The following is a 17,500-nucleotide window of genomic DNA, read 5'->3' on the forward strand; positions in this document are numbered from 1 at the left end:
TCGAGGGAGTGCTCAGGTAGGTGTGTAGGAGTTTCCATCGGTGCAACTACGGTGGAGAGTCCAGACCAAGTCTCTACCGTGCACATTCCTTCTGAATATGCCGATTTGGCTATCGCCTTCAGTAAAACGAAGGCGACTCAATTACCGCCCCATCGACAGGGGGATTGTGCGATAAACCTCCAAGCTGACGCGGTCCTTCCTAAGAGTCACGTGTATCCTCTGTCTCAGGAGGAGACAGCGGCTATGGAGACATACGTCGCTGAGTCCTTGAGACAGGGATACATTCGGCCATCTAAATCACCCGTCTCCTCGAGTTTCTTTTTAGTGAAGAAGAAGGAGGGAGGCCTGCGCCCGTGCATTGACTATAGAGGTCTAAATTCTATCACAGTGGGGTTCAGTTACCCACTACCTCTCATTGCTACGGCAGTGGAGTCATTCCACGGGGCGCGCTTCTTCACCAAACTAGACCTCAGGAGCGCGTATAATCTGGTGCGTATCCGAGGGGGAGACGAGTGGAAGACCGCATTTAGTACCACATCTGGCCATTATGAGTACCTCGTCATGCCGTATGGGTTAAAGAATGCTCCCGCTGTCTTCCAATCCTTTGTGGACGAGGTTCTCCAAGACATGCTCGGACAGGGTGTGGTGGTGTACATCGATGACATCTTGATCTACTCCGCCACACGCGCTACGCATGTGGCTCTGGTGTGCAGAGTGCTTGGGTGGCTGCTGGAGCATAACCTATACGTCAAGGCTGACAAATGTGAGTTCCCCAAACGAGCCGTCTCTTTCCTAGGATATTGCATTTCCACCACAGGGGTAGTGATGGAATGTGACCGCGTTACGGCTGTGCGTAATTGGCCGACCCCTACCACCGTGAAGGAGGTGCAGCGGTTTTTGGGGTTCGCCAATTATTACCGGAGGTTTATCCGGGGTTTTGGTCAGGTGGCAGCTCCCATTACCTCACTGCTGAAGGGGGGTCCGGTGCAGCTGCGGTGGTCGGCGGATGCGGACAGGGCCTTCCGTCATCTGAAGGTTCTGTTTACTGACGCTCCGGTGCTGGCGCATCCGGATCCCTCTTTGCCATTCGTGGTGGAGGCGGACGCGTCCGAGGCTGGGGTAGGAGCAGTTCTGTCGCAGCGTTCGGGCACTCCTCCGAAGCTCCGCCCCTGCGCTTTCTTTTCTAGGAAGCTGAGCCCGGCGGAGCGCAACTACGATGTGGGGGACAGGGAGTTGTTAGCCGTGGTCAAGGCTTTGACAGTGTGGAGACATTGGCTTGAGGGGGCACGTCACCCTTTTCTCATCTGGACCGACCACCGTAACCTGGAGTATATCCGGGCAGCGAGGAGAAGGAATCCTCGTCAAGCCAGGTGGGCTATGTTCATTACTAGGTTCCAGTTTACCCTGTCATACATTCCGGGCTCTCGGAACCGGAAGGCCGACGCACTGTCGCGTCTCTATGACACCGAGGAGAGGACCATCGATCCTACTCCCATACTCCCTGCATCCTGTCTTGTGGCGCCGGTGGTATGGGAGGTGGATGCGGACATGGAGCGGGCGGTTCAGTCCGAACCCACTCCACCTCAATGTCCCGCGGGTCTGAAGTTCGTTCCGCTTGGTGTTCGCGATCGCCTGATCCGATGGGCCCACACTTTACCCTCCTCGGGTCATCCTGGGGTGGAACGGACAGTGCGAGGCCTGAAGGGGAAGTACTGGTGGCCCACCATGGCTGAGGATGTAAGACACTATGTCTCTTCCTGTTCGGTGTGAGCCCAGTGCAAGGCTCCTAGGCACCTGCCTCGAGTGAAGCTACAGCCCCTCCCCGTTCCACAGCGACCTTGGTCTCACCTCTCGGTGGATTTCCTAACGGATCTTCCGCCATCTCAGGGGAACACGACGATCCTGGTTGTTGTGGATCGGTTCTCGAAGTCCTGCCGTCTGCTCCCGTTGCCCGGTCTTCCTACGGCCCTACAGACCGCGGAGGCCCTATTCACCCATGTCTTCCGGCACTACGGGGTGCCCGAGGACATTGTATCTGATTGGGGTCCCCAGTTCACTTCCAGAGTGTGGAGGTCGTTTATGGAGAGGCTGGGAGTCTCGGTCAGCCTGACCTCGGGTTTCCACCCCGAAAGTAATGGGCAGGTAGAACGCATCAACCAGGATGTGGGCAGGTTTCTGCGGTCATATTGCCAGGACCGGCCAGGGGAGTGGTCGAGGTTCGTGCCATGGGCCGAGATGGCCCAGAACTCTCAACGCCACTCCTCCACTAACCTGTCACCTTTTCAAGTTGTATTAGGTTATCAGCCGGTCCTGGTGCCCTGGCAGCAGAGCCAGACGGAGGCTCCTGCGGTGGAGGAATGGGTACAGCGCTCTCAGGAGACCTGGAGGGCTGTCCAGGAGTGCCTGAAGCGGGCTATCGGGCGACAGAAGGAGAGCGCTGACCGCCGCCGCAGTAAGGCCCCCGTGTACAATCCAGGGGATAGAGTCTGGCTCTCGACCCGGAACCTGCCCCTCCGCCTGCCCTGCCGGAAGCTGGGTCCGCGATTTGTGGGGCCGTTCAAAGTCCTGAGGAGAATAAATGAGGTGTGTTATAGGTTACAACTCCCTTCATATTACCGCATTAACCCCTCGTTTCATGTGTCTCTCCTCAGGCCGGTGGTAGCTGGTCCACTGCAGGACGCTGAGGTGCGGGAGGTCCCTCCGCCCCCCCTGGACATCAGGGGGGCCCCGGCGTACACAGTCCGGGCCATCCTGGACTCCCGACGTCGGGTAGGGGGCCTGCAGTACCTCGTGGACTGGGAGGGTTACGGCCCGGAGGAGAGGTGCTGGGTTCCGGTGGAGGACATTTTGGATCCCACTATGCTCCAGGAGTTCCATCGTCTCCGTTTGGACCGGCTGGCGCCTCGCCCTCCGGGTCGTCCCCGAGGCCGGCGTCGGCGCGCAGCGGGAGCCGCGCGTCAGGGGAGGGGTACTGTCACAGTATCCACAGAAAATGGTGCCCCTCCTTGGCCGGGCGGCGCTCGGCGGTCGTCGTCGCCGGTCTACTAGCTGCCGCCGATCTGTGTTTCTGTGTTCATTGTGTTTTGTCTGTCTAGGTCCGCACCTGTTTTCGTTTCTGTCATTAGTGGGGGGGGTATTTAGTTTGTTCCTTTGGGGTTGTGTGTTGTGCGGGATTGTTAGTTTGTCAGCGGGGTTTTACGCTGTGGCCGTGTCTTCTCCATCATTTTTATTGGAGGATTTGATTTCTCGCCGGGCTGCGCCCCGTGCGTGATTTTCCCTTTATGGATTACCTGTTTCCCTTTTGGGTATTGTGCACACCTGCAGGGAATATGACAACCTGGATCAAAACAGCTACATGGAACATGACAACATGGTTCAAAACAACTACAGGGAACATGACAACCTGGTTCAAAACAGCTACAGGGAACTTGACAACCTGGTTCAAAACAGCTACATAGAACATGACTTCCTGGATGAAAACAGCAACTGGGAACATCACTACCTGGATCAACACAGCTACAGGGAACGTGACAATTTGGTTCAAAACTGCTACAGAGAACATGACAAGCTGGTTCAAAACAACTACAGGGTACAAGACAAGCTGGTTCAAAACAGCTACTGTGAACAGGACAACCTGGTTCAAAACAGCTACAAGTGACATGACAACCTGGTTCAAAACTGCTACAGGGAAAATGACAACCTGGTTCAAATCAGCTATAAGGGACATGACAACCTGGTTCAAAACTGCTGCAGGGAAAATGACAACCTGGTTCAAAACAGCTACAGGGAACATGACAACCTGGTTCAAAACTGGTACAGAGAAGATGACAAGCTGGTTCAAAACAGCTACAAGGGACATGACAACCTGGTTCAAAACTGCTAAAGCAAAAATGACAACCTGGTTAAAAACAGCTACAGGGAACATGACAACCTGGTTCAAAACAGCTACAGGGAACATGACAACCTGGTTCAAAACAGCTACAGAGAAGATGACAAGCTGGTTCAAAACAGCTACAAGGGACATGACAACCTGGTTCAAAACTGCTAAAGCAAAAATGACAACCTGGGTAAAAACAGCTACATGGAGCATTACTACCTGGATCAAAACAGCTACGTGGAACATGAATTCCTGGTTCAAAACAGATACAGGAGACACGACAACCTGGTTCAAAACTGCTACAGGGAAAATGACAACCTGGTTCAAAACACCTGCAAGGAACATGACCACCTGGATCAAAACAGCCACTGGGAACATGACAACCTGGTTCAAAACAGCTACAGGGAACTTGACAACCTGGTTCAAAACAGATATAGGAGACATGACAACCTGGTTCAAAACTGCTTCAGGGAAAATGACAACCTGGTTCAAAACAGCTGCAAGGACCATGACAACCTGGATCAAACAGCTACTGGGAACATGACAACCTGGTTCAAAACATCTACAGGGAACATGACAAGCTGGTTCACAACAGCTACAGGGAACTTGACAACCTGGTTCAAAACAACAACTGTGAACATGACAACCTGGTTCAAAACAGCTACAAGGAACATGACAACCTGGTTCAAAACTGCTACAGGGAACATGACAACCTGGTTCAAAACTGCTACAGGGAACATGACATCCTGGTTGAAAACAGCTACTGTGAACATGACAACCTGGTTCAAAACAGCTACAGGGAAAATGACAACCTGGTTCAAAACAGCTACTGTGAACATGACAACCTGGTTCAAAACAGCTACAGAGAAGATGACAAGCTGGTTCAAAACAGCTACAGGGAACCTGACAACTTGGTTCAAAACAGCTACAGAGAAGATGACAAGCTGGTTCAAAACAGCGACAGGGAACCTGACAACTTGGTTCAAAACAGCTACAGGGAACATGACAACCTGGTTCAAAACATCTACAAGGGACATGACAACCTGGTTGAAACCTGCTAAAGCGAAAATGACAACCTGGTTCAAAACAGCTACAGGGAACATGACAACTTGGTTCAAAACAGCTACAGAGAAGATGACAAGCTGGTTCAAAACAGCTACAGGGAACTTGACAACTTGGTTCAAAACAGCTACAGGGAACATGACAACCTGGTTCAAAACAGCTACAGGGAACATGACATACTGTTTCAAAACACATATTAGGGACATGGCAACCTGGTTAAAAACTGCTACAGGAGACATGACAACCTGTTTCAAAACAGCTACAGGGAACATGACAAGCTGGTTCAAAACAGCTACAGGGATCTTGAAAACTTGGTTCATAACAGCTACAGTGATCTTGAAAACTTGGTTCAAAACAGCTACAGGGAACATGACAACCTGGTTCAAAACAGCTACAGGGAACATGACAACCTGGTTCAAAACAGCTGCAGGGAACATGACAACCTTGTTCAAAACAGCTGCATGGAACATGACTACCTGGATCAAAACAGCTACCGGGAACATGGATTCCGGGTTCAAAACAGATACAGGAGACATGACAACCTGGTTCAAAACTGCTACAGGGAAAATGACAACCTGGTTTAAAACAGCTGCAAGGAACATGACAACCTGGATCAAACAGCTACAGGGAACATGACAACCTGGTTCAAAACATCTACAGGGAACATGACAAGCTGGTTCAAAACATCTACAGGGAACATGACAAGCTGGTTCAAAACAGCTACAGGTAACTTGACAACCTGGCTCAAAACACCAACAGGGAACATGACAACCTGGTTAAAAACATCTACAAGGAACTTGACAACTTGGGTCAAAACAGCTACAGAGAGCATGACAAGCTGCTTCAAAAATGCTATAGGGAACATGACAACCTGGTTCAAAACTGCTACAGGGAACATGACAACTTGGTTCAAAAAACATCTACATGGACCTTGACAACTTGGATCAAAACAGCTACAGGGAGCATGACAACCTGGTTCAAAAATGCTTTAGGGAACATGACAACCTGGTTCAAAACTGCTACAGGGAACATGACAACCTGGTTAAAACAGCTACTGGGAACATGACAACCTGGTTCAAAACTGCTACAGGGAACATGACAACCTGGTTCAAAACAGCTACTGTGAACATGACAACCTGGTTCAAAAAAGCTTCAGGGAATATTACAAACTGGTTCAAAACAGTTACAGGGAACATGACAACCTGGTTCAAAACTGCTACAGGGAACATGACAACCGTCTTCAAAACATCTACAAGGACTTTGACAACTTGGTTCAAAACAGCTACACGCATCTTGACAACCTGGATCAAAACATCAACAGGGAACATGACAACCTTGTTAAAAACATCTACAAGGAACTTGACAACTTGGATCAAAACAGCTACAGAGAGCATGACAAGCTGCTTCAAAAATGCTATAGGGAACATGACAACCTGGTTCAAAACTGCTACAGGGAACATGACAACTTGGTTCAAAACATCTACATGGACCTTGACAACTTGGATCAAAACAGCTACAGGGAGCATGACAACCTGGTTCAAAAATGCTTTAGGGAACATGACAACCTGGTTCAAAACTGCTACAGGGAACATGACAACATGGTTAAAACAGCTACTGGGAACATGACAACCTGGTTCAAAACTGCTACAGGGAACATAAAAACCTGGTTCAAAACAGCTACTGTGAACATGACAACCTGGTTCAAAACAGCTACAAGGGACATGACAACCTGGTTCAAAAATGCTACAGGGAAAATGACAACCTGGTTCAAAACAGCTACATGGAACATCACTACTTAGATCAAAAAAGCTTCAGGGAATATTACAAACTGGTTCAAAACAGTTACAGGGAACATGACAACCTGGTTCAAAACTGCTACAGGGAACATGACAACCGTCTTCAAAACATCTACAAGGACCTTGACAACTTGGTTCAAAACAGCTACAGGGAGCATGACAACCTGGTTCTATACCGTTACAGGGAACATGACAACCTGGTAAAAAAAATCTACAAGGACCTTGAGAACATGGTTCAAAACAGCTACAGGGAACATGACAAATTGGTTCAAAACAGCTACAGGGAAAATGACATACTGGTTCAAAACAGCTATAAGGGACATGACAACCTGGTTGAAAACTGCTACAGGGAAAATGACAACCTGGTTCAAAACAGCTACATGGAACATCACTACCTGGATCAAACAGCTACTGGGAACATGGCAACCTGGTTCTAAACAGATACAGGAGACATGACAACCTGGTTTTAACAGCTACAGGGCACATGACAAGCTGGTTCAAAAAGCTACAGGGAACTTGAGAACTTTGTTCAAAACTGCTACAGGGAACATGACAACTTGGTTCAAAACAGCTACAGGGAACATGACAAATTGGTTCAAAACAGCTACAGGGAAAATGACATACTGGTTCAAAACAGCTATAAGGGACATGACAACCTGGTTGAAAACTGCTACAGGGAAAATGACAACCTGGTTCAAAACAGCTACATGGAACATCACTACCTGGATCAAACAGCTACTGGGAACATGGCAACCTGGTTCTAAACAGATACAGGAGACATGACAACCTGGTTTTAACAGCTACAGGGCACATGACAAGCTGGTTCAAAAAGCTACAGGGAACTTGAGAACTTTGTTCAAAACTGCTACAGGGAACATGACAACTTGGTTCAAAACAGCTACAGGGAACATGACAACCTGGTTCAAAACAGCTACATGGAACATCACTACCTGGATCAAAACTGCTACAGGGAAAATGACAACCTGGTTCAAAACAGCTACAGGGAACTTGACAACCTGGTTCAAGACAGCTACATGGAACATGACTACCTGGATCAAAACAGCTACAGGGAACATGACAAGCTGGTTCAACAAAACTACAGGGATCTTGAAAACTTGGTTCAAAACAGCTACAGGGAACATGACAACCTGGTTCAAAACAGCTACAGGGGACTTGACAACCTTGTTCAAAACAGCTACATGGAACATGACTACCTGGATCAAAACAGCTACCAGGAACATGTATTCCTGGTTCAAAACAGCTCCAGGAGACATGACAACCTGGTTCAAAACTGCTACAGGGAAAATGACAACCTGGTTCAAAACAGCTGCAAGGAACATGAAAACCTGGATCAAAACAGCTACTGGGAACATGACAACCTGGTTCAAAACAGCTACATGGAACATCACTACCTGGATCAAAACTGCTACAGGGAAAATGACAACCTGGTTCAAAACTGCTACAGGGAACATGACAACCGTCTTCAAAACATCTACAAGGACTTTGACAACTTGGTTCAAAACAGCTACACGCATCTTGACAACCTGGATCAAAACATCAACAGGGAACATGACAACCTTGTTAAAAACATCTACAAGGAACTTGACAACTTGGATCAAAACAGCTACAGAGAGCATGACAAGCTGCTTCAAAAATGCTATAGGGAACATGACAACCTGGTTCAAAACTGCTACAGGGAACATGACAACTTGGTTCAAAACATCTACATGGACCTTGACAACTTGGATCAAAACAGCTACAGGGAGCATGACAACCTGGTTCAAAAATGCTTTAGGGAACATGACAACCTGGTTCAAAACTGCTACAGGGAACATGACAACATGGTTAAAACAGCTACTGGGAACATGACAACCTGGTTCAAAACTGCTACAGGGAACATAAAAACCTGGTTCAAAACAGCTACTGTGAACATGACAACCTGGTTCAAAACAGCTACAAGGGACATGACAACCTGGTTCAAAAATGCTACAGGGAAAATGACAACCTGGTTCAAAACAGCTACATGGAACATCACTACTTAGATCAAAAAAGCTTCAGGGAATATTACAAACTGGTTCAAAACAGTTACAGGGAACATGACAACCTGGTTCAAAACTGCTACAGGGAACATGACAACCGTCTTCAAAACATCTACAAGGACCTTGACAACTTGGTTCAAAACAGCTACAGGGAGCATGACAACCTGGTTCTATACCGTTACAGGGAACATGACAACCTGGTAAAAAAAATCTACAAGGACCTTGAGAACATGGTTCAAAACAGCTACAGGGAACATGACAAATTGGTTCAAAACAGCTACAGGGAAAATGACATACTGGTTCAAAACAGCTATAAGGGACATGACAACCTGGTTGAAAACTGCTACAGGGAAAATGACAACCTGGTTCAAAACAGCTACATGGAACATCACTACCTGGATCAAACAGCTACTGGGAACATGGCAACCTGGTTCTAAACAGATACAGGAGACATGACAACCTGGTTTTAACAGCTACAGGGCACATGACAAGCTGGTTCAAAAAGCTACAGGGAACTTGAGAACTTTGTTCAAAACTGCTACAGGGAACATGACAACTTGGTTCAAAACAGCTACAGGGAACATGACAACCTGGTTCAAAACAGCTACATGGAACATCACTACCTGGATCAAAACTGCTACAGGGAAAATGACAACCTGGTTCAAAACAGCTACAGGGAACTTGACAACCTGGTTCAAGACAGCTACATGGAACATGACTACCTGGATCAAAACAGCTACAGGGAACATGACAAGCTGGTTCAACAAAACTACAGGGATCTTGAAAACTTGGTTCAAAACAGCTACAGGGAACATGACAACCTGGTTCAAAACAGCTACAGGGGACTTGACAACCTTGTTCAAAACAGCTACATGGAACATGACTACCTGGATCAAAACAGCTACCAGGAACATGTATTCCTGGTTCAAAACAGCTCCAGGAGACATGACAACCTGGTTCAAAACTGCTACAGGGAAAATGACAACCTGGTTCAAAACAGCTGCAAGGAACATGAAAACCTGGATCAAAACAGCTACTGGGAACATGACAACCTGGTTCAAAACAGCTACAGGGAACTTTACAACTTGGTTCAAAACAGCTTTAAAGAACATGACAACCTGGATCAAAACAGCTACTGGGAACATGACAACCTGGTTTAAAACAGCTACAGGGAACATGACAACCTGGTTCAAAATAGCTACAGAGAAGATGACAAGCTGGTTCAAAACAGCTATAGGGAACTTGACAACCTGGTTCAAAACAGCTACAGGGAACATGACATACTGTTTCAAAACACCCATAAGGGACATGACAACCTGGTTGAAAATTGCTACAGGGATCATTACAACCTGTTTCAAAACATCTACAGTGAACATCAAGACCTGGATCAAAACAGCTACTGGGAACATGACAACCTGGTTAAAAACAGCTACAGGAGACATGACAACCTGGTTCAAAACAGCTACAGGGAACACTACAATCTGGTTCAAAACAGCTACCTGGGACATGACAACCATGTTCAAAACATCTACAGGGAACATGACAACCTGGTTAAAAACATCGACAAGGACCTTGAGAACTTGGATCAAAACAGCTACAGGGAGCATGACAACCTGGTTCAAAAATGCTAAAGGGAACATGACAACCTGGTTCAAAAATGCTACAGGGAACATGACAACCTGGTTCAAAACAGCTACCTGGGACGTGACAACCATGTTCAAAACATCTACAGGGAACATGACAAGCTGGTTCAAAACAGCTACAGGGAACTTGACAACCTGGTTCAAAACACCAACAGGGAACATGACAACCTGGTTAAAAACATCTACAAGGACCTTGACAACTTGGATCAAAACAGCTACAGTGAGCATGACAACCTGGTTCAAAAATGCTATAGTGAACATGACAACCTGGTTCAAAAATGCTACAGGGAACATGACAACTTGGTTCAAAACATCTACAAGGACCTTGACAACTTGGATCAAAACAGCTACAGGGAGCATGACAACCTGGTTCAAAAATGCTATAGGGAACGTGACCATCTGGTTCAAAACTGCGACAGGGAACATGACAAATTGGTTCAAAACATCTACAAGGACCTTGACAACTTGGTTCAAAACAGCTTCAGGGAGCATGACAACCTGGTTCTAATCTACTACGGGAACATGACAACCTGGTTCAAAACAGTTTCAATCCCCAATTATTACTCTATCAAATCTAAGAATGTGCTTGCCTGGGTCATATGAATGTAGTTTATTGTACAGGGGCATTTATAAGCCTTGCATGTCGCTCTCCCTCTCTCTCCCGCTCTCGCTCTCTCTCTCTCTCTCTCTCTCTCTCTCTCTCTCTCTCTCATACACACACACACACACACACACATGCAAACACACAAACACACACACTATGCTGTCAGAGAGTAGCCGTGATTTAAAAGCAAAGTGGTGAGTTTGCCTTAGAGCGTATCTTCGCTACAAACCCAGCACATGAGAAATCAGTTCAGAAAACACAAGATCACTCGTGAAATAACATACAGAGGATATTCAGGTGAAAGACGGCAATAGTCTCACAGTATCCATGCCTCCTAATGTACATGGTGTCTACTGAGAGTTTGTTAAAACGAGAGGCTGCCTGGATCTTTAATTTAAAGACCCTTTCTCCCTTCGGTCTCAACGGAGACTTTGATCTGAAGCCATTCTTGTGATTATTGTGACTTTTGCCATTGTAATTGTTTGTAAGCTTGTGTAGTCTAAAATGAATCTATGATCGTATGCTATCAATTTGTTTTTTGTATGCTGTTCTTTGTATGCCATTTTCATATTTGAGAATTAACCAATGATATTAGGCCACACTTGGCTATGATTACAGACACCTGTGTGTGTCCTTTGACACTATATAAACTAGTCACCCCACAGTGTTTGTCATTATACCCTGATGAAGACAGCTTGTCTCTCCAAACGTTGGATATTACATTTTGGCATCTGAGCTCCTAGAGTCTACTGAGAGTTGCCATGCACTGAGAGGGTCTGAATCAGCTGCCAGTCAACTTTATTTGGTTGTGATAAAATGATAGTCCTGTCAGTTTTTTTAATATTCTAAAATGTACTGTGTGTGTGTGTGTGTGTGTGTGTGTGTGTGTGTGTGTGTGTGTGTGTGTGTGTGTGTGTGTGTGTGTGTGTGTGTGTGTGTGTGTGCGTGTGTGTGTGTGTGTGTGTGTGTGTGTGTGTGTGTGTGTGTGTGTGTGCGGAGTGTATGTGTGTGTGTGTTTGTGCGCTGTAAGTGGGTCATGGAAGGTGTGTATAGGGATTAGGTAATGTTAATCTCTTTAACAGCTCCCCTGCAGTGCAGTCAGAGGGGGTATGCAGTATGCAGTCAGAGGGGGTATGCAGTATGCAGTCAGACGGGGTATGCAGTATGCAGTCAGAGGGGGTATGCAGTATGCAGTCAGAGGGGGTATACAGTATGCAGTCAGAGGGGGTATGCAGTCAGAGGGGGTATGCAGTATGCAGTCAGAGGGGGTATGCAGTCAGAGGGGGTATGCATTATGCAGTCAGAGGGGGTATGCAGTCAGAGGAGGTATGCATTATGCAGTCAGAGGAGGTATGCAGTATGCAGTCAGAGGGGGTATGCATTATGCAGTCAGAGGAGGTATGCAGTATGCAGTCAGAGGAGGTATGCAGTATGCAGTCAGAGGGGGTATGCATTATGCAGTCAGAGGGGGTATGCAGTATGCAGTCAGAGGGGGTATGCATTATGCAGTCAGAGGGGGTATTCAGTATGCAGTCAGAGGGGGTATGCATTATGCAGTCAGAGGGGGTATGCAGTATGCAGTCAGAGGGGGTATGCATTATGCAGTCAGAGGAGGTATGCAGTATGCAGTCAGAGGGGGTATGCATTATGCAGTCAGAGGAGGTATGCAGTATGCAGTCAGAGGGGGTATGCATTATGCAGTCAGAGGGGGTATGCAGTATGCAGTCAGAGGGGGTATGCAGTCAGAGGGGGTATGCATTATGCAGTCAGAGGGGGTATGCAGTCAGAGGAGGTATGCATTATGCAGTCAGAGGGCGTATGCAGTATGCAGTCAGAGGGGGTATGCAGTATGCAGTCAGAACGGGTATGGATTCTGTCTCTCACAGAGAAATGACTACAGCTTTAGGGAATGTGGGTTTTCCTACTTTTTTACTTGATCATGCTTGAGTCAAATATCCGCTTTTCACCCCCTCAAATCATCATCATCTTCCTCATCGTCATCTTCAGCATTTTCATCATTACCATCATCATAATTATAATAATCTTCCTCTCCATCATCTACCTCAGCATCATCTTCCTCATCATCATCTTCCTTACCACCATCTTCTTCATCATCATCACCTTTATAGTAACTAGGGCTGTATTTAATTATTAGGGGTCGTCCAGAAGCAGTTTAATTATTTAAGCCAATAGTAAGATGTGTCCATGAAAAAAAAACACAGGTTGACACAACACTAATCAGTAATTGAAAATATTTCCTGACAGCCCTAATATCATTCGATTAATGAGAGCTCTAGTAAGAACATATCAGCAGCACATCCAAGTGTTGTTGACAAATGAGGCTTTTTCATTTTAAAACATTTCCACCACTATATCTGACCTGTGAAATATTATTGCTAACACATACAGTATATACTGTATGCAATCTAGCAGACTCTTTCATTGAAAGCGACTTACAGTCATGCATGCATATCTTTTACCTACGAGTGGTCCCAGGAAGTAAACCCACTATCCTGGCATTGCATGTGTCATGCTCTACCAACTGAGCTACAGACGACCAGATGTAATTGCTAAACTTCAAAATCCAGAGAATGACATTCTTGTGGTGTCTATCCATATTCAATCCATATCATTTGGACACTGCGCGGCTATCCATAAACGATTGCAACATTGTGTGTGTGCATGTGTGTACATGTGTGTGTGTGCGATGCGGGTGTGTGTGTGTGATAACCTCACCGAAGCCGACGTCTGGCTGTTGTAGTGAAGCATCTGCTGAAATAAATTCACTAATTATAAGCTTGTTATATAAAGAGCTTGTGAGCAGCATGAGAAAGGCTGTGAACCCTGTTACAAGATGAAGGGATGAGAGATGGATGGAGGAGGGATGAAATGGGGGAGGGAGGGCTGGAGGGTTGGTCATCAGCTTTTGTGCTTAATAACGTCCATCATTAAAAATGATTTCCTCATTTAGCTCAATCTGTCTCTTTCTCTCTCCTTCTCTATCTCCTGCCTGTCTTCCTACGCTTCCTCCGAGCAAGAGAGGCAATCTTTTTACAATCCTTTTACATGCAAACTCATCTTACACACGCATATCACAAAAGCTTAACATCCATGCTGTGTGTGTACGTTTGCTTGTGTGTATGTGTGTATGTGTGTGTGTGTGTGTGTGTGTGTGTGTGTGTGTGTGTGTGTGTGTGTGTGTGTGTGTGTGTGTGTGTGTGTGTGTGTGTGTGTGTGTGGTGTGTGTGTGTGTGTTGTGGCTGAGGACATGTTCGGCAAGCCTTTCTGCCTGCGGCTCAAGCGTAATGTCATCAGAGCCAGACTAACAAGCATGTATGACTGCGTGTATAAGTACGTAGTTGTGTGTGTGTTTGTTTGTGTGTGTGTTTGTTTGTGTGTGTGTGTGTTTGTGTGTGTGTGAGCGTACAGTGTTTTAAAAAAGGCACAGCTGTCCACTGTGAGATGACACACCGTTACACTCAACACAACATGCTTGACTGGAGAGAGAGAGAGAGAGAGAGAGAGAGAGAGAGAGAGAGAGAGGAGAGAGAGAGAGAGAGAGAGAGAGAGAGAGAGAGAGAGTATTAGATTGAGAAAGAGTAATGAGTGATATAGAAATCAATATATAATACGGATATGTATTTAAAGAAGGGATAGTGAGTGAGAGAGGAAGAGAGAAGACAGAGAGAGGAAGAGATACAGATATATATATAGAGAGAGAGAGAGAATAACCAGACATATGAGTGAACAACCAAGCTGGCCAATGAGATAGATCCAGAGAGAGAGAGAGAGAGAGAGAGAGAGAGAGAGATATACATGTATAAAGAGAGAGAGAGAGAGAGTCAGTCCAGTGCTGTTATTCCCAGGCTTGCTAGCTGGCAGTGAAGGCTACTGCTCTGTTCTGTTCTGATCTCACTGCTCTGATGGGGTTTACTGCCCACAGAGTCAGGGCTTGGGGTCCTGAGGACACTGAGTGCTTCTGTCGCTGACCCCATCTATTCCTCCCTCCCACTGGGCATTGCTCTACCATACCAATCCCCTACAACCTACCAACGTAGCTGTGGCTGCTAACGCACGCTATCCGACGGCTAAGGATCGAACCTCAGCGAGAAGGCTAACTGGACAGCTCATGGATTGCTAACAGATTGCTAATTGGAAGCTAACCAGAACTGAACCAGAAGCTACACGGACTTCTCAACAGGCTCTAACTGGACTGCTAAAGGATCAGTAACCAGCTTTCAGCCCCCTCTGCCGCTCTCCGCTCACCCAAGAACGGCTGACCTGGCCAGGGGACAAGAGGCTGATATGACAGGTAAGAGATCCAGTGGAACAGATAACAGAGAGCAGGAACACTGGAGCATCAGCAGGGCTACTGTTAGAGGAAATCTGTCAACTCAATAACTCAACAGTGAGATTCTGTCTAATAACTATGAAGTGGCAATATTATCGTCACATTTTTATTATGTCTTTGGGTGTGTTGTGTGTGTCTGTGCGTGTGTGCGCATGTGTGCATGTTTGTGCATGTGTGTGTGTGTGTGCATGTGTGTGTGTGTGTGTGTGTGTGTGTGTGTGTGTGTGTGTGTGTGTGTGTGTGTGTGTGTGTGTGTGTGTGTGTGTGTGTGTGCGTACGTTTGTGCATGTTGAGTAAGTCACAGTGGCGTAAAGTAACTAAGTTAAAATATGTTGAAGTAGTACTGAAGTAGTTTTTTGTTCAGTACTTTACTATTTAAAATGTTAACAACTTTTACTTTTTACTCCACTACATTCTTAATGAAAACATGTACATTTTACTCCATACATTTTCCCTGACACCCAAAAGTACTCATCATATTTTGAATGCTCAGGCAGGACAGCAATATGGTCCAATTCACGCACCTATAAATACAACGTGTTGTCATCCCTTCTGCCTCTGATCTGGCGGACTCACTAAACACAAACACTGTGTTTGTAAATGATCTGAGTGTTGAAGTGTGCCCCTGACTGTCCGCAAATACATTAAAAAACAAGAAAACCATACCATCTGGTTTGCTTAATATAAGAAATATGATGTATAACATACTTTCTACTTAAGTATGAAAATGTAGTACTTTTTCCACCACTGTACTTAAGTGCATTTAAAACCAGATACTTTAAACTTTTACTCAAGTAGTATTTTACTGAAGTATGACAATGGAGTACTTTTTCCACCACTGGTAAGTCATGTGGTACATGACATTCGTGTGAGTCATTTGTGCTTTACCTGAGGCGTTGGTTGGTACCCTCCTCCAAGTTCACAAATAATGACCCTCTCTGACAAGCTCTCTACCCAGCTGGAGAGAGAGACCACGACATCACACTCATACCTCCCCTTTCACCTTGTCTGATACTATTACAACTCAACTCTGGTGTCTATGAGGAGTGTCACCAGGCCGCTTTCAGAGTATCACATCTCCCCACCGTATCCCCTCTCAGATCCTGACACTATAAATACCACTATGTCCCAGACCAAACAGACACAGGAAGTTATTTCAATGAGGCCCGCAGAGGATCCGATATCCAATATCTGGGGTGTGTGTGTGTGTGTGTGTGTGTGTGTGTGTGTGTGTGTGTGTGTGTCACACCTTGGGAAGAAGATATGTATCTCTTCTTTGAACTAGAGAAACCTTCAGATGAGTTAAATATTTGACTATAAAGTGTGACTGTAAAGTTGTTTGTGTGAATAGGTGTGTATCTGATCTCTCTCTCTCTCTCTCTCTCTCTCTCTCTCTCTCTCTCTCTCTCTCTCTCTCTCTCTCTCTCTCTCTCTCTCCTCTCTCTCTCTCTCTCTCCCCACAGCTGTAGTAGCAGTATCTATATTCCTCTCCCTCCTCCTCCCTCTATCCCTCTCCTGTCCTAAGGGGTGTGTCTGTGACGGCCGGACGAAAGTCGTCGACTGCCGAGGGCGGGGCTTATATGACATCCCTCGCCATCTCCAACCCGACACTCTAGAACTCCATCTCCAAGACAACCGTATCCGAGGGCTGGGTTCCATGGCATTCAGAGACACGCCCCTGCTGCGTGTTTTGGACCTATCCAATAACTCCATCACGTCTGTGTCTCCCTCTACACTACTCGGTCTGAGAGGGCTACAACGTCTCAGTCTGGCCAGTAACGCCTTGAGAGAACTGGACAGAAGACTGCTAGGGCCAATACGATCTCTATCACACCTTGACCTGTCCCACAACAGGTACCCATACAATCTCTATCACACCTAGACCTGTCCCACAACAGGTACCCATACAATCTCTATCACACCTAGACCTGTCCCACAACAGGTACCCATACAATCTCTATCACACCTAGACCTGTCCCACAACAGGTACCCATACAATCTCTATCACACCTAGACCTGTCCCACAACAGGTACCCATACAATCTCTATCACACCTTGACCTGTCCCACAACAGGTACCCATACAATCTCTATCACACCTAGACCTGTCCCACAACAGGTACCCATAC

General features: G+C 46.3%; 2 protein-coding genes across 2 annotated transcripts in view; one reads left to right on the forward strand and one right to left on the reverse strand.

Moving 5' to 3' along the window:
- LOC106566529 (voltage-dependent calcium channel subunit alpha-2/delta-3) overlaps positions 1–17,500 on the reverse strand; it is a 332,855-nt gene that overhangs the window by 53,592 nt on the left and 261,763 nt on the right.
- Positions 14,690–17,500, forward strand: part of lrtm1 (leucine rich repeat transmembrane protein 1) — a 7,597-nt gene continuing 4,786 nt past the window's right edge. Inside the window, exons 1-2 of the mRNA XM_014134625.3 lie at positions 14,690–15,333; positions 16,836–17,226. Coding sequence (XP_013990100.1) covers positions 15,327–15,333; positions 16,836–17,226 — 398 coding nt within the window. The 5' untranslated portion in view covers positions 14,690–15,326. The remainder of the gene's footprint in view (positions 15,334–16,835; positions 17,227–17,500) is intronic.

The sequence above is a fragment of the Salmo salar genome, chromosome 13 (genome assembly GCF_965601325.2).
Source record: "Salmo salar chromosome 13, fSalSal1, whole genome shotgun sequence".
Taxonomy (NCBI): domain Eukaryota; kingdom Metazoa; phylum Chordata; class Actinopteri; order Salmoniformes; family Salmonidae; genus Salmo; species Salmo salar.